Source organism: Mustelus asterias, chromosome 3, assembly GCF_964213995.1.
Source record: "Mustelus asterias chromosome 3, sMusAst1.hap1.1, whole genome shotgun sequence".
Lineage (NCBI taxonomy): Eukaryota > Metazoa > Chordata > Chondrichthyes > Carcharhiniformes > Triakidae > Mustelus > Mustelus asterias.
In genome coordinates, this window is record NC_135803.1 from 54,674,006 (window position 1) to 54,701,286 (window position 27,281).

The 27,281-nt window shown below is 39.1% G+C and overlaps 1 protein-coding gene across 3 annotated transcripts in view; it reads left to right on the forward strand.

Annotated features, from left to right (window-relative positions):
* The window catches only part of rsrc1 (arginine/serine-rich coiled-coil 1), a 385,706-nt gene that overhangs the window by 129,916 nt on the left and 228,509 nt on the right, over positions 1-27,281 (forward strand). For all 3 annotated transcript variants that reach the window (XM_078209009.1, XM_078209010.1, XM_078209011.1), the window contains exon 6: positions 24,046-24,082. In XM_078209009.1, coding sequence (XP_078065135.1) covers positions 24,046-24,082 — 37 coding nt within the window. The remainder of the gene's footprint in view (positions 1-24,045; positions 24,083-27,281) is intronic.

Genomic DNA, 27,281 nt, shown 5'->3' on the forward strand with positions numbered 1-27,281 from the left:
TATTGATGGCCATTACCAAATCCCTCTGAAAAGTATCTGGATGTTTGGCCCTGATTGAGGTAAAGTAGCCTGTGAGTGTTCATTGCATGGAGTTTCAATTAGAAATGAATGGCCACTTGGGTGAAGTACTGAAAGACAATGTAAAGAAATCAAACTGCAGAACAGAGGCATGATGGAGGGGAGTAATATAAAAAAAGCTGTACAGGCCAGTAGTCTTTGTCTATTTCCTGTGATTGTGTAAGTTGAAGAACTCAGTGCTTTGCGATCTCTGTCTTCACCCCTGATGTTTAAGTGGTTAACCGTTAGTTGTCTCTCATGCCAGTTATGAGTGACTTGTCTTTTTATTGGAATTTCTTGTACAGAAAGAAGGGCTGGTTGATTTCTGAGACAGCAAAAACTTGGCGTGAATTCCTCACATCGGTTGTCCTTTAAATTCATTGGATTGCATTACAGGATATGGAAATATTTGACCCCCATTCGGTTTTATATGGTCTGAGTTTTGGATCTATGTTGAGCTCTTGATATTTGTTTTGGAATTTATTAATTATCTTTGCCTAAACAAAGTCGTAATTCAGATACTATGCTCGTCAGTTGCATCAAATTTAGAACTGATTGTTCTGGCTTCAATGTGTTTTACTCTTTTTAACTGCGTTCTGTTCACCTTTGTCATTTCATGTTATTTTATATGTTTATTGCATTAGATATAATGAAGGAGGAAATGAATAGAATTGGAATCTGCCAATTGGAAAAAATGCTTGCTATTTCAAAATAGCTCTCCAAAGTTTATAACAGCTGGCAAATATGCTGGAACGTTTATCTGTGCTCATCGTGCTTTCTTTGTTGGTGTGCCCAGGTAGACAATCTGTGTCCTGCTGAGTTGCGAACCTCTTAGAATTTAAGTGCGCAAAACGCGACAAGATTCTTTCATCAGTTAGTAAATCCTTTCATCAGATAGTTTTATACCAGAGGTTTATGTCATCGTGCTTTAATCTCAAATGTTTGGCATTGAAAAATTGCTATAAAATCTCATGTGTTTATGCTGAACTTTATTTGTTCTTTAAATATTCAACTTTGTTATTGCCATTGTAACATGCTATTGAGTTTATCATAACACTTATGAGGAGAGAACTTTGTGATTGCTTTATGCACCACTGTTTGCGATTTCTTATAGTAAATGTTAAAACTGCTCAGCCCAGCGTGACATTTACTAGTAACTGGAGAAGATGCTGTTAGAAAGTAAATTTTTAAGAATCATAGAATCCCTGCAGTGCAGAAAATGGCCATTCGGCCCATCAAGCCTGCACCGACAACACCCACCCAGGCCCTATCCTTGTAACCCCACGTATTTACCCTACTAATCCTCCTGACACTAAGGGACAATTTACCATGGCCAATCAACCTAACCCGCACATCTTTGAAATGTGGGAGGAAACCAGAATGCCTGGAGGAAACCCACGCAAAGACAGGGAGAACGTGCAAACCCCACACAGTCACCCGAGGCCAGAAACACTGGTCCCTGGCGCTGTGAGGCAGCAGTGCTAATCACTGTGCCATCGTGCTGCCTCACGGTTAAAGAAGGTTAAATGTTCGATTAAATCTGATGTCATAGTTAATATTTATGGTAATTGTTTTTTGTGATTCCTTAAAACTAATCTTTTTAGAATTAAAATTAATCCTAAAAATCCTTGATAAATATCTAGAAGTTTACAAGAACATGTAAATATGTTTCATAGATTATGAAAGAAAGCATTTAATTGTGTTTATCACCAGAAGCCTGTAGATGGGTTGCTGAAACGTGACATTAGCAGTAAAGAACTGACATTTAACCAGTGCCTACATTTGAACTAAATAGCAAGTATCAAGCAAGAGGAAGAACAATCAGATATGTTTCGAGCATTGGAAGGAGTGCAAGAATGTGTACTGTTGCCAAAGTTATTCAATCTGTACATAATAATCAACAAATTAGATGTTCTTACAGGAGTAAAAATTTGAGGCAAGAACTTAACAAACTTGCAGTACGCTGATGATACACCACAGCGCTTTCTTACAAAATCTTGTAGATCAAATAAAATGCAGAAGTTTAGAATATAGATTGAGAACGAACACCAAAAAGACAAAAACAATGGTAGTCAGAAGGCATATATTAGAAGTTTATATTTGAAGTTTAATTTTAGAAATTTCTATTGGGCGAGAAGATCTCTGCATTCACTGTTTGGCATTTGGCGAGAAATGTTAATGTGGAAGAACTAAATTTCAATTTCTATGAAAACCTTGGGTCCTAAAGCATGGCAGCTTTGAAGCCAGTTTTCTTTTTAATCCTTCTGTTGAATTGCAACAACGACAATATTTTGATCAGTCAATGAAAATTGAAATTAACTCTACAAATGCAAAATTTGTGGATGAAAAATAGATCTAGGAGATGGAATTCAAACCATTTTGCCACTGGGAAACAAATTACTGGAATTGAAAGTTGGTGTATGGTGCGGAGATACAGAAGGGGCCATCCCAGTGATGGCCGATGCCTATCTCATGTGATATGCTGGTAGGCCTGTAAATGATGAAACAAGCCCTTCCTCCTGAACTAGATGTCTGGCTGCTGATCTATGCATAAAACAACAACAAATCTTAAAACAATGTATAAATCATAAAGGAAAGCATTTGGAAGAATTATCCAATGAGCAATCACTAAGGATCTATGGGAACAATGATCCAACATGTATTGTCAGCAAATCTTATCAATAAAAGAACAAAAAGAACCAGTCATATCTTTTTCAAAACCCTTATTGCCCATACCTTGATATTTTTTCCAGTGAACTGAGAATTATAACTGGAAGTCAAACTTGTAATGTGGTAAAGACATAAAGAAGTGCAACAATGCAGTGATATTTCCTACGTGTAAAATAAAAACTGAACTTGAGATTCCAGTTTGTCAAACAATTCTCTGACAGCTTGAAGAGACCAAATAATGTTCACAAAATAAGGAATACAGTTCCCAGCATGCATTTGTACCAAAGCCTCCATGTTTACTTATGATTGCACCAATAGCAGCCATTTATTCGACAGCTATGATTTGTCGCAGGCCAACTTCACTCCTTCTGGGATTTTATAGCGTAAATGGAAATTACTGGGGGCAAATATCATTTGGAAATTGTGACTTTCTTTAGCATAACATCACATCAAATCAAGGTAACATTCTTCTAAGTAATTTTGCTTGAAAATAGAAAAATTGCCTAAAGTGTTGATGGGTATCTATTAGCAGTACAGACCTAAGATAAAAGAAAAATACTGCAGATACTAAAATCTGAAACAAAAGCAGAACATGCTGGAAAAACACAGCATCTGTGGAGAGAGAATAAAGCCTGAGAAGAGCTAACGTTTTGAGTCAAGATGACCTTCTGACTCCTGGCCATCCTGACTCAAAAGGTTGGCTCTATTCGCTCTCCACAGATGCTGTCAGACTTGCTGAGTTTTTCCAGCATTTTCTGTTTTTGTTGTAGCAATGCAACCTGTTGCATATTGTCACAAATTGAACTATGCCCTTGGAAATTTACCAATGATCTTTTGTCAATCAGTTTTCATTTTGCCTGCAATAAATTTGTTTATTTTGTTTAATTTTAATTTAAAAATTTTAAAAACAACCCAAAAAATCCTCTGTTGGATTTCGAGAAGAATGAGATCATTTTCAGGGGAGTTAATTGATTAAGTTCCCAATTTAAACATGTTTATTATTCATAAAACTGTTTTATGATGTCAGATATTGTATTGGATGTATCTGGGAGTGAATGAAAGATGTAAATTATTTTAAATTTAATCTTTTTTATTCTGAGAACTATGAACTGATAGAGCCTAAATGTAACAGTTGCTGGCCCATCTTAAAGATTAAAAAAAAATATATATACTTTTACCTGGAGTGGGTAAAGAAATAGGTTTTTATTTTCCAATGATCTAGAACCTCAGTCTCTATAAATGGGTCCATTAGATTTTTTTATCATTGCAATCCTGCAAATATGCACCCAACAAGGAACAATAATGTAACTTCTGAGTCAGTGTGAGCCAACAATACACTAGGGATTTAGCAGTAATGGTGAAAATGTTGTTCTCTTATTGTGATATCACATGATGCATGTTAACTTGAATGCATCTTCAGACTGACTGCCCATTTTGTCCTGGTTATTACATTGCTTTCTTGGAAACCTTTGTCAATAGTCAGATGCATTACAGTGCAATGTTTGGAAACAAGCAAAATTCATGTCACAATGAAATACAGCTTATAATTAAGAGCTCCTTTTGCTCTTCTAAAATGATACATGCATTGTGCAATGTTTGTACTGTTTCACAATTCAGTCCTCACTGATCACTCCTTTTCTCGACTCTCGCAAAACATTTAAGTCTTCTTTGGCTGCAGCTCATACCCTTCTGAATTTACCATCTTTGATCCTGATTACATATACTGTATTCATGTGTAGGGCTTCTTTTGAAAGTGCCTTCATACGTTTGTGAATTTCTTGTCGTTATCAGGAGGTGCATGAGAGCAGCCTACTAATTTTATCTTCTTCCTGAAAGGAAGAAGGAAGAGTAACTTGATCTGTGTGCAGAATATGGATGCAAATCTGTGCCATAACATTTTGAAGTTCAAACAACAAATTATAATTAGGTCTTTTTTTTCATCACTTCAGGCACAAGTGTTAAAATTTATACTGAGAAGGTAGTTGCATTCTATTTTATTTTCTTTCCTGTATTTTCTTAATTTTCTCCCCCAATAACTAATAAGGGCAGTACAGTGGTTAGCACTGTTGCCTCACAGCATCAGGGACCCGGGTTCGATTCCCGGCTTGGGTCACTGTCTGTGCGGAGTCTGCACGTTCTCCCCATGTCTGAGTGGGTTTTCTCCGGGTGCTCTGGATTCCTCCCACAATGCAGTTAGGTGCACTGGCCATGCTAAATTGTGCCTCAGTGTACCCGAACAGGCACCGGAATGTGGTGACTCGGGAATTTTCACAGTAACTTCATTGCAATGTTAATGCAAACCTACTTGTGACTTGTTTTTACGTCAACCAACACTGTGATTGGAGGGTTGTTCTTAAAGATCAAGCCCAAATCAGAGTAGGCCCACAGAGATAAACTTGCATAAGAGGTCATAAATTAGTTGCCAGCAATAAAAATCATGGATCATTCCTTCTCCCTTTCTCCAATAAAGAGATGTAGAGGTCTTTCTTTTGTGCCTTGTCCCCAGCTAATATTGGTAGGCGAAGTCCTAAATGGTGACATCTTGGATGTTGATCGTTTAATTGCCCGCAAACCACACTATTTGTTCATCCATTTAGCAAAATATCACATGGCTGTTAGAATTTCTATTGCTGTGACATGGAATATTGGGTAAAAAAATCACTTTTGGTCAAGGAAGGAAAAAGTGTGCCTGAGCTTTCAATTAGTAAGTTGTGTAAAGCGGAATGGGGATGAAATAAACCAAAAATCCTTTGTGCTTATCTACTTCTGGAAATGATAAACTGGCTTACTTTTTGCTTTGATTATTGATTTGTTCTGTTTGCAGACAAGTGCTTAAAAGAGAAAACAGTTTTTTTCAAAAAATATATTTTGTCACCTCTTACATATTTCACAATTATAGTGAATGCTCTATTACTTGGTTGATATAGTTTGAAGTTTCCTGTGATTTTTCTGTCATCACTGGCAAACCCTTCCATATACTAACATCATATCTGTACAAAGATTTCTTTTTTAAATTAGATGTCGGGGATTGAAGCTATCATACCATAATGCATCACTGATGAGCAGTGTGCTAATGGGCCACCCTGTTAGGTGGAAATCAAATGACTGGCTTTGCATTTTAAATTTGTGGTTCTTAGCTTGACTGATGATAGGCGTTTGCCTCAGCTGTAGCAGGAAGGGAAAGAAAAGCAAAAAGAAAATGCAATTATTTGAAATTTGACCATGAATGACAATTCAACTGGTGTTCTGGCTTTAATTAATTGTGTGCTACCTGGAATTCAAGCTACAGATTAAAGGAAGCTGTTGCAGAGAAATTTAGTAACTACGAACATAACAGTAGCCTTCAGAATTAGTCGATAATGATGTCGACCTGGGACTAAGAGACTTGGGTTGGAGCCACACAGTTCCCTTGACATGAATGATATGCTAGACATTTCCAATTTGCCAATATTGACTGCAGCAAAAGCAATGCATTAAATTTAGCCCTTTTTAACACTTTGACTTGTTCTTCCTCTTTTGCTTAATTAAGTGTGGTATAAATAAGACTTCTCGCTTGGTAAGAGAATAGTGGTTTTCCTCTTGCATAAGCAGTGTTCCTTTTTGGTTCTTATTTTATTGTTTATTGTTGAGAGGCTGACCAGGCTAATTCTCTTTCATCTTTCCAGACTGTAAAATAAAACTCAGGAAGCAGATGGCTTTACTCACCATCAGTTTAGACGTCCTATGGCAGTCACATTAATTAAAAAGTGAAAATTTGTCTTCTGTGGGCAAATAAAAGTCTTGTACTCTTCTGCAACAAAAGCACGTTATCTGATGCAGATAAGCTTATGGAGCGCTGTCTAGTTAGCATCCTGATTTAATGTTAAATAAAATTTGTATTCATGTTTTTTGAAGACCTGGTTTCTTGTGGACCTGATGAAAGGCAGTTGTAGATGATGGTTTATTTCTGTGTGGACCTCGCTGTGATTGAAATTGACAGGTGCCGTGAGGTTTATTTAGGGCAGCCTGAGCCGTGTCTCCACAAGTTTCATAATCTCTGACTTATATATGTTAAACCAGTACATTTCCTGCTTCAGAGCTTCGTGTTACACCAATATGACTATCTGGGCTGCTTCAACTACAAATTGGATGAACAGCCCCTGACACTTTTTCAATATTATTACATTAAACCAAGTGGATTTTGATTGATAACCTAATATTCAACTAATGCAAAACATCAATCATGGCAAGTATATTAATTATTTAATATTGCAGTCTAATTCAGAAATCGATGTGCTGCATGAGAGCAAGAGAAACTCAAGGTTCCCAGCAGACTGAAGGCAGAAGATGATAAAAAAAAAAGGACTGTTGTACTCCTTTGTGCTTGTTCGATACAAATCTTTATTCATTTGCCAATAATCTCTTCCCATTTTCCACTTTAGGACCATTTTATCAGTTTTGAGACCCATAATTGAATTAGGTTTGCTTTCAGCGCAGGAGAAGAAGTTGTACAAATATTGATGGAATCGTGACAAGGACAGTACTGGAGACAGACCACTGATAGGGCAGTCTTCATATGCCATTAACTGGAGGCTTCTTGTGAACTGTCTTCAAATGTGATGTTAACGGTTTCCTGTTAATTGCTGTTCATTAGGCTGATTACGCTGTATTGCCTCCGCAGTAATAAATCTAAAATAAACTGCACTAATTTCTCTTTGGAGTCAGGTAGTGTTGAATTGTTTCTTGTTTATTGCAATTTGAAAAGAAGGCAGCCATCCAGTTGCAGTGCAAAAATATACGATGGCAAATTTAAGAGTTTATAAATTTTTTCATTGTGGCAGATTGGATTTTTTTTAGATTATGTTTTTATCTTTAGCGTTATATAAGTGGCATTTTGCTCGTTAGTAATGAATTTGTAACAGTTGATGTGTCATTTAAAAAGTAGAAGTGACTGAATTTACATATCTGCATGAAATTGGTAACTGAGTTTGTTTTTAAGTGGCATTTCTATGAACTTATTATGTATGTTGTAGGATAACATTCGAATATATGAATATACAGGACTGGAAAAGAACTTGTGGGTCCCAGAGTGCATCAAATATTACATTCCATGAAATCTGCTGAGCACGAATATATAAACGTGCATATTGAAGTGCTAGACCATTTCTTTTATTTCAGCATCTTAAAAATGATCTTTATCCACCAGATGTCTAATTCTGAGCAGATTTGGTGCAGACCTCTTCTTCATTTTTGAATTCATTCATCACTTCCAATCCCATTTTATAAATCCGAGTTTCTCTGACTGAGGCTACCTAGCTAGCCAACACTGTAAATGTTGTTTCCTCCCTATGAAGAAGCACTACGTATACACTGCTCCGTCTATCAGCATACCAAGGGCTCAGCGCATAAAAATTATAGCTATGAGTTAATGTCAAATTACTCTGTAGTGCAATACATTATTGGATCAGGCAGCAAAACTACTATTTGTACATTTTAAAACATTTGTAATTTCTGTAGCTGAATGTCTCTTTTTTGCAGTTTATGTTTTCGTGCACCAAACTGGAGTGAAAATGACCTGCTTAATTTGCAGGAATCCTTTGAGTGAATTTACATACTAGCCTGAAACTGTTCACCTATCATGGTGCCCAAATAGAATATAATTTGTTCACCATGATGCACTGTTTACAAAATATGAACAACAATCTGTTTTTTCACTTTTTGACCAATGAAAAATAATACTAAATGGTCGAACTGCATTTTTTGAAGAAACACGAATAATGTCTCAAAGAAGACTTTGAATTAATGCACTATCCTGTCACATCTGCGATCTGTATTTGAAGCTCATGCAGAGTGGATTACATAGGATATACAGCACAGAACCAGGTCCTTTTGGCCCAATCAGTGCATGCAAGTGTTTGTGCTCCACTTGGGCTCCTCTCATCTAAATCTCTGATTATTATTGTAACCCTCGATTCCCTTTTCCTTCATATGCTTGTCTAGCTTCCTCTTGAACGCATCTCTGCTGTTAGCTTCCATATTTTCTCCACTTTTTGGGTAGAGAAGTTTCTTCTGAATTTGCTATTGGATTGGTGACCTTGATTTGTCCTATTCCGTGCAAGAGGAAACATTCTCTTTGTACCCACACTAACAAAACCTTGCATACTTTTAAATACCTTGATATTTTCAAGAGAAAAGAGACCCTGCCTATGAATTCTTTCCTGATAGGATGAAAGGTTTCTTTGACTGCATGCTGCAAGACCCCTAGAAGTGGGCGTGGTCAATCTAAGCTAGGTTTCTAATTGATGCCAGTTCACAGGGCAGGATTGCCCACATCAAGGCACTCGCATAGGAATCACATTGAAGGATGTTCTGAAGTTGGGGAATGTTGGTGGTTGGAGGAGTTGCACAGGAAAGGGCAGGCTTATAGCCTCCAAATCTTTTGTTGTTGCAATCGCAGAACAACTCCCATCAGCTCCAGCTTAAGAGTGTAACCTTTTCACAAGAAACAGGCTATTTCCACCCTATTGCATCTAGAATGTTTTCCCTTTGCAAAGTTTATAAAAAATAGATTCTTTTCTGATGTCAGGGCAATAAATTTGTTTCAACATGTGAATCCTGCTGAAAAGCAAATGTTTTGGAGGTTTATGAAAAGCATCTGGAAAATGTTCATGCCCATGAACATGAGCATAGGATCTTACATCAAAGAATGTCTTTATTTCAGCATTCAACTAAATCCGCAAAATAAATTAAAATGTTGTGACATTAAAAAAACTTAAGAATGGTGTTTTTTTTGGGGATGCAAGCCTTTCAGATGTTCATGAAGTCTTTTGAAGTTTGGTTTAGAATAAATATTTCATGTCATTACTGGCTGGAACGTTTTAATGGTTCAGTCAATTTCAGCTTGTCTGAATTGACTGAAGGCTGTACACCATGTGCACATTTTATGTGAAAGCATTTCGACATGTTGTGGTGCTGTTTTATGTGCTGCTCCTCAGAAAGATTACAATTGCAACTTGGTTTACCATCATTATATACTTGACTTTTTGGATTATGTTTTATGATTCCCTCTGTCAGTTGTTTGTATTTTTCTTGCTGCATGCATACTTTTGCATTCTTTCTTTTTTTTACCTTTCTATGCATATCTGAAATGAGGCCTTTGAGATTTTGGATGCAATGGACATGCTGCAATAACAAAATCTGCGTGATTAGCGCCAGAATCAAAGGGAACTTCTGCGAATCAGATCAATTTCACACAGCTAATATTAAAAGTGATGAAATGTAGGAGAAAAGATTTAAAGGAAGGTACTGTGGGAACTGGAAAAATGATGAAATAATGGAGAACAAATTGGAAAATCAGCCAAAAGTATGAGTGTATAAAAGCAGTTGCTAGAGAAATAAATATCTGAATTCTAATTAAATGAAGGAAATGGCCTGTAGAGACAAAGCATAATCCAGGAAATCGAAATGAGGAACTTGAAGACCACAAAAAAATTTGAAAATTAAAAGAAAATAGAAAAAAATGAACTAAAGCAGACCACAAACTATTATAGTACTTCAATCCAGAGGGCCCATTTAAAAATTCAGGCTTAGACGGTAATAAATGGCAAATCTCAGAATTAGTTCTTGTTTGACTGATCTGAATGCTCTATCTTTGGCTATATGGTAGAAAAATCTTCATGCAATACTGTCCCCCACATATCCAGCTTGCTGAAGAAGCATATAACAGTAAAAAGAATAAAAGGAAGATACAATTAACATGTGAAAGGCATTAGATAAATGTATCAGTTGAGGTTAAGTACACGCAGGTGGAGGGCATTTATTGGGTGTCTACATGAGCACAGGATAGAAGTTGAGTGGAGTCAGGAGATACATGCTTGTATTGTTTTGCTATGTAAATAAATGAATCTATTCTAAGGACTGGCTTCCTTAACCAACTGTCTATCAGGCGTATAATATCATGACCTCTGAACTTCCCTCGGAAATTGCAACCTATGAAGTTTGAAATCTTGACACTGTTGTATTGTATGTTCTCCGTTCTCTGAGGAGTTCTCCTTTTTCTCTTCTACATGCTCCGTTGGTAGCATCATCTATTACCACACGAACGCTGATAACATCTAACTCTATCACACAACCACATCTTTCGACTCTTCAGCTCTCCCGAGATTGTCAAACCACTTGTCCAACAGGCAGCACTGGTTGAGCAGAAATTTCCTCCAATTAAATACTGGAAAGACCAATTTGTTCCCTGCCACTAACAATGTTCGCGAGTCACTGGCTCCATTTCTGTTCCCTGCAATTGCCAGAAACTGCCTGAACCATGCCGTTCGCAACCTTGATTTTATATTGATTCCAAGATTAGCTTCTGACCATATCTGTCAGACAGCCTATTTCCATCTCATTGTTCAACACCTCCACAGCCTCCTGAATCATGTCTTTGTTATCTCTGCATTTGACTATTCCAACACATCACTGGATGGCCTCTTATGTTAAACTTTGAAGTAACCCAAAACTCTGTGGTCTGCTTTGTAACACACACCAAGTTCTATTTACCTATCACCCTTGTATCGCTAGCTAACCGAGTTAAGCAATGCTTTGATTCTTAAATTCAGTTTTAGCTCCTTCAGCATCCCTCTATTTAAACATTCCACAATTGGCTGTGCCTTTAGCTGCTTAGGCCATAAGCTTTGGAATTCCCCAAGTAAACCTATTGTTTCATCTTCCTGTGCTCCTTTAAGATGCTCCTTGAACCAACCTCTTTGATCAGGCTTTTGATCATCAGTGCTAATATTTCCTTAGGTGGCTTGATGTCAAACAATGTGCTTATGAGGTGCTTTGGGACGTTTTAAAGTTTTAAAGTTTATTTATTAGTTACAAGTAAGGCTTACATTAACACTGCGATGAAGTTACTACCTGTAAGTACAAGTTGTGGCAATTGTAGCCACCTCGCACCCAGCAATTTCCTACAAATATTACCAAATGAATGACCAGGTCAATGATGTTAATGCTTTTTTTCTCCACAGATGTTGTCAGACCTGCTGAGTATTACCAATATTTTCTATTTTATTTCAGATTTCCAGCATCTGCAATATTTTGCTTTTGTATAGAAAGACATGTATTTCATTATTATAAAAAAAATCTGGCTGGCCAATAACAAAACACTGGATGAGTAAAATAAAGATAACACTGAACCTCGGCAAATAGCACAGAAGCATTTAAAGGGAAGCTAGATAAGCATATCGGGGAGAAAGTAGAATGATGGGCTGATAGGGTGGGAGTTGATGAGGATAAAGAAGTTGATGTGTATATGGACTTCCAAAAGACATCTGGAAAAGTGCCACATGATAGGCTTGCCAGCAAAGTTGAAACCCATCCAGTCATTGATTGTGTCTGGTAATGGAACAGGATTTATGGTACTATGTGTGTGGTGAGTGTCTGGAACAAGCTGCCAGAGGTAGTAGTAGAGGCGGGTACAATTTTATCTTTTTAAAAGTATCTAGATAGTTACATGGGTACGATGGGTATAGAGGGATATGGGCCAAATGTGGGCAATTGGGATTAGCTTAGGCGTTTTTAAAAAAAAAGGGCGGCATGGACAAGTTGGGCCAAAGGGCCTGTTTCCATGCTGTAAACCTCTATGACTCTATGACCAAGTCATGGGCTTTGGTTGTTGACTGAGAGGCAGTATTAGCCAGGCCACTGGGAAAATTCCCCTGCTTTTCTCCAAATAGTGGCATGGCATCTTTTTGTGTGTCAGTTGTAGCTTAGGTGGTAATCCTCTTGCCTATTAGTTTGAAGGTTGTGGGTTCCAGTCCCACTCCAGGAATAGAGCATGTAAATCAAAATTAGCACACGAGTGCAGTACTTGGGGATTGCTGCACCATTAGAAGTATTGTCTCTTGGGTGAGATGTTAAGCTGATGTCTGCCCTCTCAGGAGGACATAAAAGATCCCATAGTGCTATTTTGGACAAGAGCAGGAGAGTTAACCCTGCTTTCCTGACCAATATTTATCCCACAAAAGTCATAAAACAGATTTTCAGGTGATTATCATATGGCTGTTTTGGAAGCTTGCTGTGCACAAATTGCCCACCACGTATCATATACTACAGCAGTTGCATTAAAAAAAATTCCTTCACTGGCTCTAAAGCTCTTTTGAATGCTCTGACACCATGAAAGGTGCTATGTAAGTGGAAGTCTATTTTCACCTGAAATGGCAAATGGTTCTTGGTTTAATGTCTCATCAGGAAAATAGAACCTATTGCTGTGTAGCATTCCTTCACTGATGCTCTGATACTTCCGTATCAATTATGAAGTCGTAGTTAAAGTGTGACTTGAACCTACAACCTTCTCACATAAAGGATAGTGTGGTACCACTGAGCCATGACTCAATAGTGGCATTTGCTACCAAATAGACCTGTTGGACTTTAACCTGGTGTTGTTAAAACTCTTACAATAGTAACAGCCCAGAGACAGTTTTTTAATTTCTTTACAGGATGTGGGCATCACTGACTAGACCAGCATTTTTATTGACTATCCCTAGTTGCCCTTGCGAAGGTAGTAGTGAACTATCTTCTAGAACCATTGCAGTTCATGTGGTGTAGTTACATCCACAGTGCTGTTAAGGAGTTACAGGATTTTGACCCAGTGATAGTGAAGGAATGGTGATATAGTTCCAAGTCAGGATTTTGTGTGGGTTGAAGGGGCACTTTAACGTGGTGATCTTCCCATACATCTGTTGCCCTTGTCCTTCTATGTGGTAGAGGCCGCATGTTAGGAAGGTGCTATCGATGGAGCCTTGGTGAGTTGTTGCAGCACATCTTGTGGATGGTACACACTTCTGCCACTGCTGGTGGATGGTGTGTCAATTAAGCGAGCTGCTTTGTCCTGGATAGTACGAATTTCTTGAGTGTTGTTGGAGCTGCACTCAACTGGGCAAGTGTAGAGTATTCGACCATATTTCTGACTTGTGCCTTGTAAATTGTGGACAGGCTGTGAGGAGTCAGCAAGTAAATTACTCTATGCAGAATTCGCAGCCTCAAACCTCCTCTTGAGCCACAGTATTTATTTGACTAGTTCAAATCAGCCTCTGGTCAATGGTAACTTCCAGGATGTTTACACTGGGAGATTCAGTGATGGTAATGCCATTGAATGTCAAGGGATGGTCATTGCCTGGCACTTGCGTGGCACAAATTTCACCTGTCACTTATCAGTCTAAATGTTGTTCAGGGCTTGCTGGATAAGAGCATAGACTGTTTCCGTATCTGAGGAGTCGCAAATGGTGCTGAACATTGTGCAATCATCAGCGAACATCCCCACTTCTGATCTTGTGATGGAGGGAGGGTCATTGATGAAGCAGCTGAAGATAGTTGGACCGAGGACACTATCCTGTGGAACTCCTGCGGTGATGTCCTGGAGCTGAGATGATTGAATTAGTGTAGATTTAACTTCTAAATTGTGATTGCAAGTGCCAGCAGCCAATATTTTTTATGGGTGGAGCAATGGACCAATAAATATAAATCAAATTGAGTCTGAAAAAAATAGACACAGTGGCACAGTGGTTAGCATTGTTGCCTGTCAGTGCCAGGGACCTGGGTTCAATTCTAGTCTTGGGTGACTGTCAGTGTGGAGTTTGCACATTCTTCCTTGAAATGCATGGGTTTCCTTCAGGTGCTCTGGTTTCCTCCCACTGTCCAAAGATGTGCAGGTTATGTGGATTGGCCTTGCTAAATTGCCACTTAGTGTCCCAAGATGTGTAGGTTAGGGGACTGCATGGGGTTAAGGGAATGGGACGGGGTGTGGGCCTGAGTAAAATGTTCTGTGGGAGAGTTGGTGCAGGCTCGATGGGCTAAATGGCCTCCTCCACTGCAGGGATTTGAAGATTCTATGAAATGTAAGGTGTGAAATAATGAATGAATTCTATTGGGACTTGAAAAAAATCTGCGCAGAATTTCAAAATCAGAGAGCAGAACATTTTTTGAAATGCAAGAATTGCACAGAAGTATTGAAGGCAAAGTTGAGTCAGTTAGCATTCAGAAGGAATTTATTTGAGATTTTCCTGCCATTCTGACCAGATTATTGCACAATGTCACATAAATGAGATAAAACAGAATTAACATTTCACAGATCAACTGTTTCCAATACTCAATTGAGCAAAGAAGAATGAGAAGTGATTTTGAAATATGTAAGATTCTGAGGGAATTTGCTAGGGTGGATGTTGAGAGGAATTTTCTCCTTGTGGATCAATCTCGAGCAAGTGGACATAGTTTCAAAATAAGGGGTTCCCCATTCAAGTCGGAGTTGAAGTAGAATTCTCTGAAGATTTGTTAGCGTTTGGAATTCTCTTCTTTAACAATCAGTGGATACTTATGATGTGGAGATGCCAGCATTGGACTGAGGTGGGCACAGTAAGAAGTCTCGCAACAACAGGTTAAAGTCCAACAGGTTTATTTGGAATCACAGGCTTTTGGAGCGCTGCTCTTTCATCAGGTGTCCACTCACCTGTTGAAGGAGCAGTGCTCCAAAAGCTCATGATTCCAAATAAACCTGTTGGACTTTAACCTGGTGTTGTGAGATGACTTACAGTGGAAACTTAGTCATTGAATATATTCAAGGCGGAGTTAGATTTTTGATTAAGGGAGCCGGGTACAGGCAGACAAATGGTATTAAGGCCACAATTAGAACTGCCATGATCTTATTGAATGGCAGAGCAGCTCAAAGGACCAGATGGTCCATTCCTGCTCCTATTATGTTTCAGTGCCCCATTCTAAAGCACATTGATTCAATACGAACTATTTAATAAATTATGAAGATACTAATAAAATTGTAGAACTGAGGTGTTCCTTACTTGACTTAAGTTAGAAGTGTCCAAAAATTAAGCAGTTAGAAGAATTGAGATTGACATTTTGGTATTTTCCATGAAGACCACTTCCTATCTTTTCTGAATGTATAATCTTTGTGAAAAACATGATGTGAATATTTCCCTTTTTAAGTTGCCCAAAACTATTACAAAGTGAGGCACTCAAGTTTTGCATGTTTGCATTTACTCTATTAGTACCGTTTTCCCCAAAGTGTAAAATTAAATAAATTGTTCTCATAAGACAACACTAGTTTAAAATGTCAATTTAATAGTAATTGTGTTTTCAACTTTAGACACCAAGACAGACGTACACAAATGCTTTCACAAATTTGATTACAAGTCAGGAATTTCTGATCACGTTGTCTTATTAAAATGACTGTTCCTTCCTGTGCATACATTGTTTCATCATCATAAATCTTTAACATGTTCAGACTGTTCAGGGCAGTGAACCGATCATAATTTTGCACAAATTAGTTTTAGTTTTCTTTGGAATAGTTAACTGTGAAAACGGAATGGCACAAAGGTACAGGACACTGTCTATTATGTTTATGCTTCGAACAGCTGATTTGCTGGAATGAAAGTCTGCGCTCTCTGCCATCTGTGAGTACTCAAATGGCAGGAAAAACAGTTCGTACAGTCGCAACCTATTCTCTAATAGTCAGAGATCCAGAACACAAACTTTTCCACAGTTTGGGAATAAGTTGGAAATGAAAAAAGCTACAACATTTCACTCCGAAATAAATTTTTGAAAGATACACAAGGTGTTAAAATTTGGTTCAGGTATTAATTTTTTTTGGGTGGAGAGTAAGGAATGAGTGCAGTTTTAATTGCATTTTCAATAATTATGGAAAGATTATAAAATTATTTTGCTGTAAAAAAGAAAAGATTCTAAATGTGAGCATCGTGAGAATACAACCAGTAAGATATAAAATTAGATTTTTGTTTAAAATTTAGATTTTGGTAGGTACTGAGTGAGCATGGCAATGTTGCAGAAAATGGCTGGGATTTTCTGACCTTGCCTGTGGCTGGGGTTCTCCGGTCCCACTGCAGTGAATGGAGTTTTGGCAGAGCACCAAACTCTCCGTTCTCGCTGGCAGCAGTGGCGGGGCATATGTGACCGGAGAATTCTGGTTGACGTCTTTTGGATGAGATAATGAACTGCTCAAGTTTGGCCATAAGACATAGAAGCAGAAATAGGCCATTCAGCCCATTGAGTCTGCTCTGCCATTCAGCCCATTGAGTCACCACCATTCAATGGGAACATGATTGATCTGATATCAAATCCTCAACTCCACTTTCCTGCAATATCCCCATAACCATTGATTCCCTTACTGATTAAAAATCTGTCTCAACCTTGAACATACTCAATGACCCAGCCTCTATAGCCCTCTGCGGTAAAGAATTTAGCAGATTCACTACTCTGAGACAAGAAATTCCCCCTCATCTCTCTCTTAAATGGGTGACCCCCTACTCTGAGATTATACCCTCTGGTCCTATACCCTCCCAAAAGGGGAAACAACCTCTCAGCATCTACTCTGTCAATCCCCCTGACAAAAGGAAAAGCATAGCCCAGTTCCAAGACTGGAATAGTTCTTCTGATATTCTGGCTGACATTTATCCCTGAACCAACCCCACCAAAATAGGTAAATTGGAGCAAAAGTAAATACTGTTGATGCTGGAAATTTGAAATTAAAACAGGAATGTGGAGCGATAGACCAAGTTAATGTTTCAGATCAATACTAATGAATGGTTATCGATTTGAAAGACTAACTTTTTTTCTGTCCACAGATGTTGTTTAACCTGATTATTTCCAGTATTCTGTTTTTTAACGTACTACAGGTCATTTCACAGAATCATATAATTGTTACAGTGCAGGAGGTGGTCATTGGGCTGATTGTCGCTACATCAGCTCTTCAAATGAGCATTATGACTTTATGCCATTCTCCTGCCTTTTCCCTGCACCTTGTGTATTGTTTGTATCCAAATAGTCATCTAATGCTCTCTTGAATTCCTCAATTGGACCGGCCTTCACCACACTTCCACACAGTGCATTCCAGACCCAAACCACTTGCTGTGTGGAAACATTTTTTTCTCACATCACCTCTTTGCTTCTTTTGCAAATCACTTTACATCTGTGCCCTCTTGTTCTTGATCCTTTTATGAGCAGGAATGGTTTATCCCTATGTATTCTGTCCAGCCCCCTAATGATTTTGAATATCTCTATCAAATCTCCACTCCAAATAAAACAGAACCAATCTATCCTCAACAGAAGTTTCTCATCCCTGGAACCATTCTTGTAAATGTCTTCTGCATTCTCTCTAATAGTGTGGCACCCAGAACTGTACACAGCTGAGGTCTAACTTGTGTTTTGTATAAGTTCAGCATAACCTCCTTGCTTTTGTACTCTATGCCCCTATTAATAAAACCTATGGATTCCTTTTTTGATTTGATTTATTATTGTCATATGTATTACTATATATTGAAATTTATTGTTTCTTGCGCACTATACAGGCAAAGCATACTGCACATAGAGAAGGAAATGAAAGAGTACAGAATGCAGTGTTACAGTCATAGTTAGGGTGTAGGGAAAGATCAACTTAATGCAAGGTAGGTTCATTCAAAAGTCTGACAGCAGCAGGGAAGAAACTGTTCTTGAGTCGGTTGGTACGTGACCTCAGACTTTTGTATCTTTTTCCTGACAGAAGAAGGTGGAAGAGAGAATGTCCAGGATGCGTGGGGTCCTTGATTATACTGGCTGCTTTTCTGAGGTAGCGGGAAGTGTAGACACAGTCGGGGGGGGGGGGGGGGGGGTGGGGGGGCTGGTTTGTGTTCACAATCTTTTGTAGTTTCTTGTGATCTTGGACAGAACAGGAGCCATACCAAGCTGTGATACAACCAGAAAAAAAACTTTCTATGGTGCATCTGTAAAAGTTGGTGAGAGTCATAGCGGACATACCAAATTTCCTTAGCCTCTGAGAAAGTAGAAGCATTAGTGGGCTTTCTTAACTATAGTGTCAGCATGGAGGGAACAGGACAGTTGTTGGTGATCTGGACATCTATGTACTTTATTAACTGCTCTCTTGTTACCTTCAATGATCAATGGAGGTATACATTCAGGTCCTTTTGCTCCTGCCCACCCTTAAGAATTTTACCACGTATTTTACATTGTGTCTCCATGTTCTTCCTGCAAAATGCATCACTTCCCAGTTCTATGCACTGAACTTCATATGCCACATATCTGCCCATTCCACAAATTTACTCATGTCCTTTTGAAGTTCTACACCGTCCCCGTCCCAGTATACAATACTTAAAAGTTTTGTATCTTTCACAAACTTTGAAATTATCTGCTGCGTGCAAAGATCTAGATCATTAATATATATCAGGAAAAGCAAGGGTCCCAAGATTGATCCCGGGGCACACCACTACAAACCTTCCTCCAAATATCCATTGACCATTACTCTCTGCTTTCTACTATTCAGCCAATTTGGATCCACATTGCTACTGTCCCCTTTATTCCATGAACTATGACTTTTCTCACAAATCTGTGATATGGCATTGTATTAAATGCCTTTTGAAAGTCCATATACATCACATCAACTGCAATTCTCCAGTCCTCGAGAACCTCCCCTGAATCTAGAGAAGACTGAAACATTATGGCCAACACTCTTACAATTTTCATTTCCTTCAGTATCATTGGAAGCATCTCATCCGGTCCTGGTGTCTTGTCAACTTTTAAGTCCGGACAGTCTCTGTCTCATTGTGATCTGATTGTAGCCGATTTTTCTCTCCGATCCTGACACTCTCACAAATCTTTGCATCATCCAAAACTTACAGGCATTGCCTTTGTTCAGATCATGAGTAAATATTATGAACAGTAATAGTTCAAACACCATCCATGTGCAATTCTGTTGGTAACTAGTCAGACTATGGTGAGGAACCTTGTCAAAAGCTTTCGGAAAATTCAGGCAGATGATATCAGTTGGACTACCTGCACCTGCTAAGTCACTTCCTCAAATGGAAATCCAAAGAATTGTTACATCTACAGCAAGGAATTGCTAATTCTTTCCCAGAATGTGGGCACAGTTCAGATGGTTACATAGAATTCAGCTAATATGCCTATTTTCTGAACTTCTAATATCTCTGTCCTGACTTGTTGAATTTTTCAATACTTTCATCACGTACATGGCTTGTCTTTAGTCCATGAGAACGATTTTAGCGAGCTGTTCAATATACTAGCAAGGAGCTCAGTAAGCAGAGCTTCATTTGGCCACTCTAGAGTGAATGTTTTCAGGATCAACAACTCTATCTTTTTTTGAGATTCCTTATTCTTTCCAAGACTATGTTCATATCCACCTTGACACTTACAACTTGAGAATGAATTGTATACTGCATTTTATTTTGACTTCGTGTTTACTAAAACAAAGGGTGAAGCAAAATTGCCTTTTAAAACTTTTACCATGTTCTAGGAATTGACCTGAATGCATTGTGAGGGGTCTTTACTGGCTCCATGCAATTTTTAACAGTTTTCTTGACTAATGTAAAAAAACTGTTGCTGTCGGTACCTAATTTTCCTTTGTTTGGCTGTTCTGATATCAGCTTTTTGTTTCTAGTGATGCTCAATTATTGATTCCTGTTCTTCTTGAAAACTATTTTCCTTAAATCTTTGAAAATATTTTATTTAACATTGATTTACCTTTGTACATGACCAATTCAGCCATTTTGGCTTTGTTTTACCATTTGCCTTTCTTCTGACTTTGGACACACTTGGCTTCCTTTCTTCTTTCAGTTTTAAAGGTACTTGATTTTGAGTCTGTGTTGGTCATAGTGATGCCTCAGGTTGTTGTCCAATCGACCTGACTGAAGTCCTTTGCCATATTTCTGAATCCAGCCTTCCTGAAATCATGAACTCGTATTGAATTTTCGGTAGCTTTGGTTTGGCTCAATCTTGTAATATTATGGACACTGTTAATGGAAGACATGTGTTTATAAGATGCTTTTCATAACCACAGGAGGTCCCTAAGCACCTTGCAGCTGTTAGCATTTTAGAACTGTGATCACTGTTCTGTTGTGGGGGAAGGCAGAATCCAATTTGTGCATGGCAAGCTCCCACAAACAGCAGTGTTCCAATGATCATTCCTCATACGACAAGCTCTTCATTCCAGGGATCATTTCACAAGAACGATTCCTGAAATGAAGAGCTTGTTGTATGAGGAACGGTTGAGGACTCTGGTTCTGTACTCGTTGGAGTTTAGAAGGATGAGGGGAGATCTTATTGAAACTTACAGGATACTGTGAGGCCTGGATAGGGTGGACGTGGAGAGGATGCTTCCAGTAGTAGGAAAAACTAGAACCAGAGGGCACAACCTCAGGCTAAAGGGACGATCCTTTAAAACAGAGGTGAGGAGGAATTTCTTCAGCCAGAGAGTGGTGAATCTGTGGAACTCTTTGCCGTAGAAGGCTGTGGAGGCCAGGTCATTGAGTGCCTTTAAGACAGAGATAGATAGGTTACTGATTAATAAGGGGATCAGGGGTTATGGGAAAAGGCAGGAGAATGGAGATGAGAAAAATATCAGCCATGATTGAATGGTGGAGCAGGCTCAATGGGCCCAGTGGCCTAATTCTGCTCCTATGTCTTATGGTCTTATTACATAATCTGTTTTTATGATGTTGATTGGAGAATAAATGTGGCCTTGGACATGGGAGATAGTTCCCCTACTCTTTTTTGAAATCCTACCACGTCTACCTATGTGGAAGATGACATCTCAGTTTAATTCTCAAGCAAAGGCGGCAGCTGCAACAGTGCAGCATTCCCTCAGTACTGCACTGGAGCATCAGCCTTTGTTTTTGTGGTCCAGTCCTGGAGTGGAACCTGTGTCCACAACCTCCTGACGCAGAGGCGAAAGTCACTGAACCTCAGCTGACGTTGTTGTGAAATGTTGGTTTTGTTTGTCCAAGGTCAAACTTGGAAGTTAGCAGGATCCATCTGAGAGGGCTCAGTTCACCGGTTCTTCTGAGACCCTCAACAGAAATACGGATTGCATTGCGAGGGAATTAATTCAAAATCTCGAGTAAAAATATTGTCATATATCTATCTACCTTTGGTTCAGTTATAATCATTTTTAAAGGAGGAACATATTTGTTAAATAATTGAATTCAATCTTTTCTACTCTCCTTTAATGTTTATCCGTTGCAATTTCATAAACCCATTTTGGAGTTTTCACCTCAAAAGCGTTTTTTACTCTACTGCTTTGCAAAGTTTAATGAATCATAAGGAAGCTCTTGAAATATAATGAAAACCATGATATGCTGAACCAGCTAGGCCGTGTGTGAGCAAAGGACTTGTTGGATGCATTGACCCTGGTTTCAAGGTTGTATTTTTTGAGTCAGAGCCTAACTTAGGGCGGCACGGTAGCACAGTGGTTAGCACTGCTGCTTCACAGCTCCAGGGTCCCGGGTTCGATTCCCGGCTCGGGTCACTGTCTGAGTGGAGTTTGCACATTCTCCTCGTGTTTGCGTGGGTTTCCTCCGGGTGCTCCGGTTTCCTCCCACAGTCCAAAGATGTGCGGGTTAGGTTGATTGGCCAGGTTAAAATTGCCCACGAGATGTGTAGGTTAGAGGGATTAGCGGGTAAATATGTGGGGGTAGGGCCTGGGTGGGATTGTGGTCGGTGCAGACTCGATGGGCCGAATGGCCTCCTTCTGCACTGTAGGGTTTCTATGATTCTATGAAGGGGAAACTGAAACCAGAAAAGAGCCATCTGAGCTCACAACACCCAGCGGTGTAGTGCAGGCAGTCTGAAGCAAGTCAAGACTTTATAAAATGATGAAGGGGATAGATAGAGTGAACATTCAAATACTATTTCCTCGGGTGGATGGAGCTATTACAAGGGGGCATAACTATAGGGTTCATGGTGGGAGACATAGGAAGGATGTCCGAGGTAGGTTCTTTACGCAGAGAGTGGTTGGGGTGTGGAATGGACTGCCTGCAGTGATAGTGGAGTCAGACACTTTAGGAACATTTAAGCGGTTATTGGATAGGCACATGGAGCACACGAGGATGATAGGGAGTGGGATAGCTTGATCTTGGTTTCAGATAAAGCTCGGCACAATATCGTGGGCCGAAGGGCCTGTTCTGTGTTGTACTGTTCTATGTATGTTCTAAGACTGGATCAAGGAGCTGGCAATGGGCAAATAAAAGATTGCTACAATGTTTCTGTTGCTTAAAGTAATTGACTGACCAAACGTGGCCACACAATGCACAACAATGTCACAATGGGTTTAAATGAAGATAATACTGATAGAACCATGCCATCAAGACCATCATGAATAGAGTAAGAAGTCTCACAACACCAAGTTAAATTCCAACAGGTTTATTTAACCTGGTGTTGTGAGACATCTTACTGTGCCCACCCTAGTCCAAGACTGGCAATTCCATCTCATGGCTACCATCGACACCACAAACCACCAGTTCAAAGTGGGGGGAAAAACCCAGATAAACCTGTTGGACTTTAACCTGGTGTTGTGAGATTTCTTAATGTGCCCACCCCAGTCCAATGCTGGCATCTCCACATCATATGTAGAGTTGAGGAAATTCTGGTGAAGTACACAGCATTTTGTTGAAGATGGTTCCTGTGAAACTCAGGCTGATTGGGAGCTGCTGTTGAATAAGAATCGATGGTTAAATCCTTGAATTCAACCCAAGGAAGATCGGAGATGGAGGACCTTCTGGCTTGTATAAAATGTCATAAATGAATATAAAATATAAAAATGTTCATATTGACATTATTGGATTATTGGGGTTTGAACTTAGAAAGGGAGGGAGAAAGAAGATTCCAAAAGAACAGCAGAAGTTGCAGTCACACATATATGTATATATTTCAATAATCATTGGATTATTTCATTTCATAGAAATCATAGAAACCCTACAGTGCAGAAGGAGGCCATTCGGCCCATCGAGTCTGCACCGACCACAATCCCACCCAGGCCCTACTCCCACATATTTACCCACTAATACCTCTAACCTACGCATCTCAGGACTCTAAGGGGCAATTTTTTTTTAACCTGGCCAATCAACCTAACCCGCACATCTTTGGACATGACAGACATGACATGACAGACAGCTAAAATTTGGGTTACACTTTTGCTGGAGCAAACATGTCAGAACCTGCAGTTCTGTATTAAAAATAGCAAATGCTGGAAATACTCAGCAGGACAGGAATACCTGTGGAGAAACGGAGTTAACATTTCAGATTCACGATCTTTTGCCAGAACAATTATGTACTTCATCTATAATTCTAAAATGCAACAAAAGTGAATACATTTTTCTAATAATGACAGTTATAATTTGTTGTGGTGATCATTTTTATCTTGTGGATGGCTGAATGTTACAGTTTTAAGTTGGAACACTTTGAATCTTGGATGTTGGGGTGGGCATTGCATGGAACTGAACAACTGTTATTTAGGACTTTTAAAAATTTCTTTTACAGGGATCCTGGGAACATCAAAGTAGGATTAGAACATCTGGTAAGTTTTATGATTATCTCCTGAATATTTGCATCATCTTTTGATTTCTGTATTCTAAACGAACACTTTTGAACAAGCTTTGAATACCTAGCACTCTGAAAGTAGACAATTTCCCAGAGGGGCAGCCTTACTTTTCTTATGTACGAGGCACTCACACTTCCATTTATCTCTGCATTCCAAGGGAATTAATTTTTTTTGTTATAAATTATATCTTTTTGATGTAAAGATGAAATAAAATTGACTGAAACCTATAGCATGGAAGGGAACTTGTGGATGGCACTGCAGCATACTGCTGATAGAAAAGATTGGCTATGTATTTTGTGTAGGTTTGTTTTTGATTTTTTAATAAATTACAAAAAGAATCATGAATGAATATTCTGTATTAACAATAGTTGATTAAGAGTATATAATAGAATACCACATTTATAAATATATATTTTTTAACTGTTGTAGTGTGGTAACCTATTTAATCACCATGTTTAGCTCTGCCTTTATAATCCTATTTTAAACTAGATGCCCATGCATTTATTTTCAATAGGTACGTTGATGCACTAAATTTATGAGAATCTGGTTCTGATATCCAGAGGCTGGGCACCGAGTCTTACTCTTCAGTCTCGATTGATGTTAATTTTACATTTATTGCTATATTTATGCTTGCAGTACACGTGAAATAAACTGAGAGCTCTCAGTTTTTTGGATTCTTTTCTCTATGTTATCAGGCATTTTAATGCTTCTTCTGCATCTAGAATCTTAAATCTCAAATCATTCTAATCTCTCTTTGCTGTACTTTCCAATGCGCCCAAGTCATTTGGAACACAGTTTGTCTGAATGTGTCTGTTAAATTTTAAATATCTGGATTAATATGAATTGATTTGAATTATGTTTGTTACCAAACTGTAGTTGTGTTGGCCATGGCTCTTTGGTACCATGCTCACCTCTCAGTCAGAAGATCATGGATTCAAACTCCACCCCAGAGACGTCAGCTCAAAATCTAAGTTGAAACGTCAGACCTGATGGGGTGCTGCGTTCTCGGAGGTCTCTCTCACCTTTTGGATGTTCAAGATCTCATAGCACTATTTGAAAAAAAGCAGGGGAGTTTTCCTAGTCTCCTCGTCTGTTGGCCAACAATTTTCTTCAGCCAGCATCACGGAAACAGATTGTCTGCTGATTTATTTTGTTGCTGCTTGTGGTCTTTGCATGTGCAAATTGACTGTTGCATTTCCAGACATGACCGCAATGTCAACATTTCAAAACTACTTAGTTGGCTACAAAATGCTTTGCTTGCTGAGGCCATGGAAGATACTGCATCAGTGCCAGATTTTTGTTCATCACTTTTCTTACATTAGCACACAGTATTTGGGAATGAACAACAGAATCGCCCCATCAGTAGATCAAAGGAATTTGGCCCATCTTTGCTCATCCAGCAAGAAACAAAATCTTGCAATCTTTGGCTTCAAACTTTTTTGTTAAGAAATCTAAGGGTTTCATCTGCTAACCTTCCCAAAAGATAAGTCCAAGTGTTGATCATTCCTTGGAATGAAGGGAATCTTCCTTACATCTTGACAAACCTTGAGAGATATCTGGATTTATTTTAACTATGCTTTCAATATCTCATGAACTTCTGTAAGGATACTTGTTAGCCACCTCATTTCAGAGTTAAAGAGACCCAGTTTTTCCAATGTTTTCTCTTACCTCAATATTTTAATGCTCTACTCAGTACCGCATCAATGACCTCAATGTTTCCCATGTGATTTGGTGCAAGAACTTAACTTTATGCCACACATGGTCTGATCAGCTTGAGCGTTACTTCTAACACACAATCAGCTGTCCTGATTAAAGTAACATCCATTATTGTGCTTACCATCTGACATGATGTTGGTTTATGCCTGTTTTCTTGCATGGTTGTCAGTGGACCTCTTCCCTTGTAGTTTTGGGTAGGGTTTTAAAATTATTCCATTACTGATTGTTCATCCGATCAGAGTTTATTTTGTCTACTCTCCTTAAACTTGATTATGAAGATTATGAAGGGTATAGATAGGGTGAACAGTGGGAAGCTTTTTCCCAGGTCGGAGGTGACGATCACGAGGGGTCACGGGCTCAAGCTGAGAGGGGCGAAGTATAACTCAGACATCAGAGGGACGTTTTTTACACAGAGGGTGGTGGGGGCCTGGAATGCACTGCCAAGTAGGGTGGTGGAGGCAGGCACGCTGACATCGTTTAAGACTTACCTGGATAGTCACATGAGCAGCCTGGGAATGGAGGGATACAAACGATTGGTCTAGTTGGACCAAGGAGCGGCACAGGCTTGGAGGGCCGAAGGGCCTGTTTCCTGTGCTGTACTGTTCTTTGTTCTTTGATATGTGTTGAGTTCATTCAGCAGGTCTTACTGGTGTCTTTGTGGTCTTAAGTAGGTTAACTATGCATTTACTAGCAAGAAGTATTTACAAACACAGTAAAGGATTCAAGCTAGGAACTGTCTCCATCTTGCTTGCACACACGACTCTGTCCAACACGTCAAGCAAACCAGCCTCCCATCCACTGATTTTGTCACATTTCCCACTGCCTCGGAAAAGCAGCCAGTATAATCAAGCATCCCACGCACCCAAAGAGAAAGTGCTAGAAAATTTCAGCAGGTCTGGCAGCATCTGTACGGAGAGAAAAGGGGTGACGTCTTGAGACTAGATGGCATTTGTCAAAACTTTATTAAGCATCCCACGCACCCCAGATATTCACTCTTCCACCTTCTTCCATTGAGGAAAAAGATTCAGAAGTCTGAGATCACGTACCAACTGACTCAAGAAAAGCTTCTTCCCTGCTGCCATCAGACTTTTGAATGGACCTACCTTAAATTAAGCTGATCTTTACACCCCAGCTATGACTGTAACACTACAAAATGCACCGTCTCCTTTTCTTCTCCCCCATGCACTCTATGAACGGTATGCTTTGTCCATATAGCGCGCAAGAAACAATACTTTTCACTGTATACTAATACATGTGACAATAATAAATCAAATCAAATCACTTTACTGAATCCTGTATGCAAATCATGTGCTCTTTTACATCACTATGTGGGTAGTGCTGTACTAAGTTCAATATGTGCTTGACCCTTGTACTACACCCCCCATCTTTATCAAATGCATTTCTAATTATTCTAGTTTAGCCCATGCAGCAACATCATTATTACTAACCTTCTCCCTGC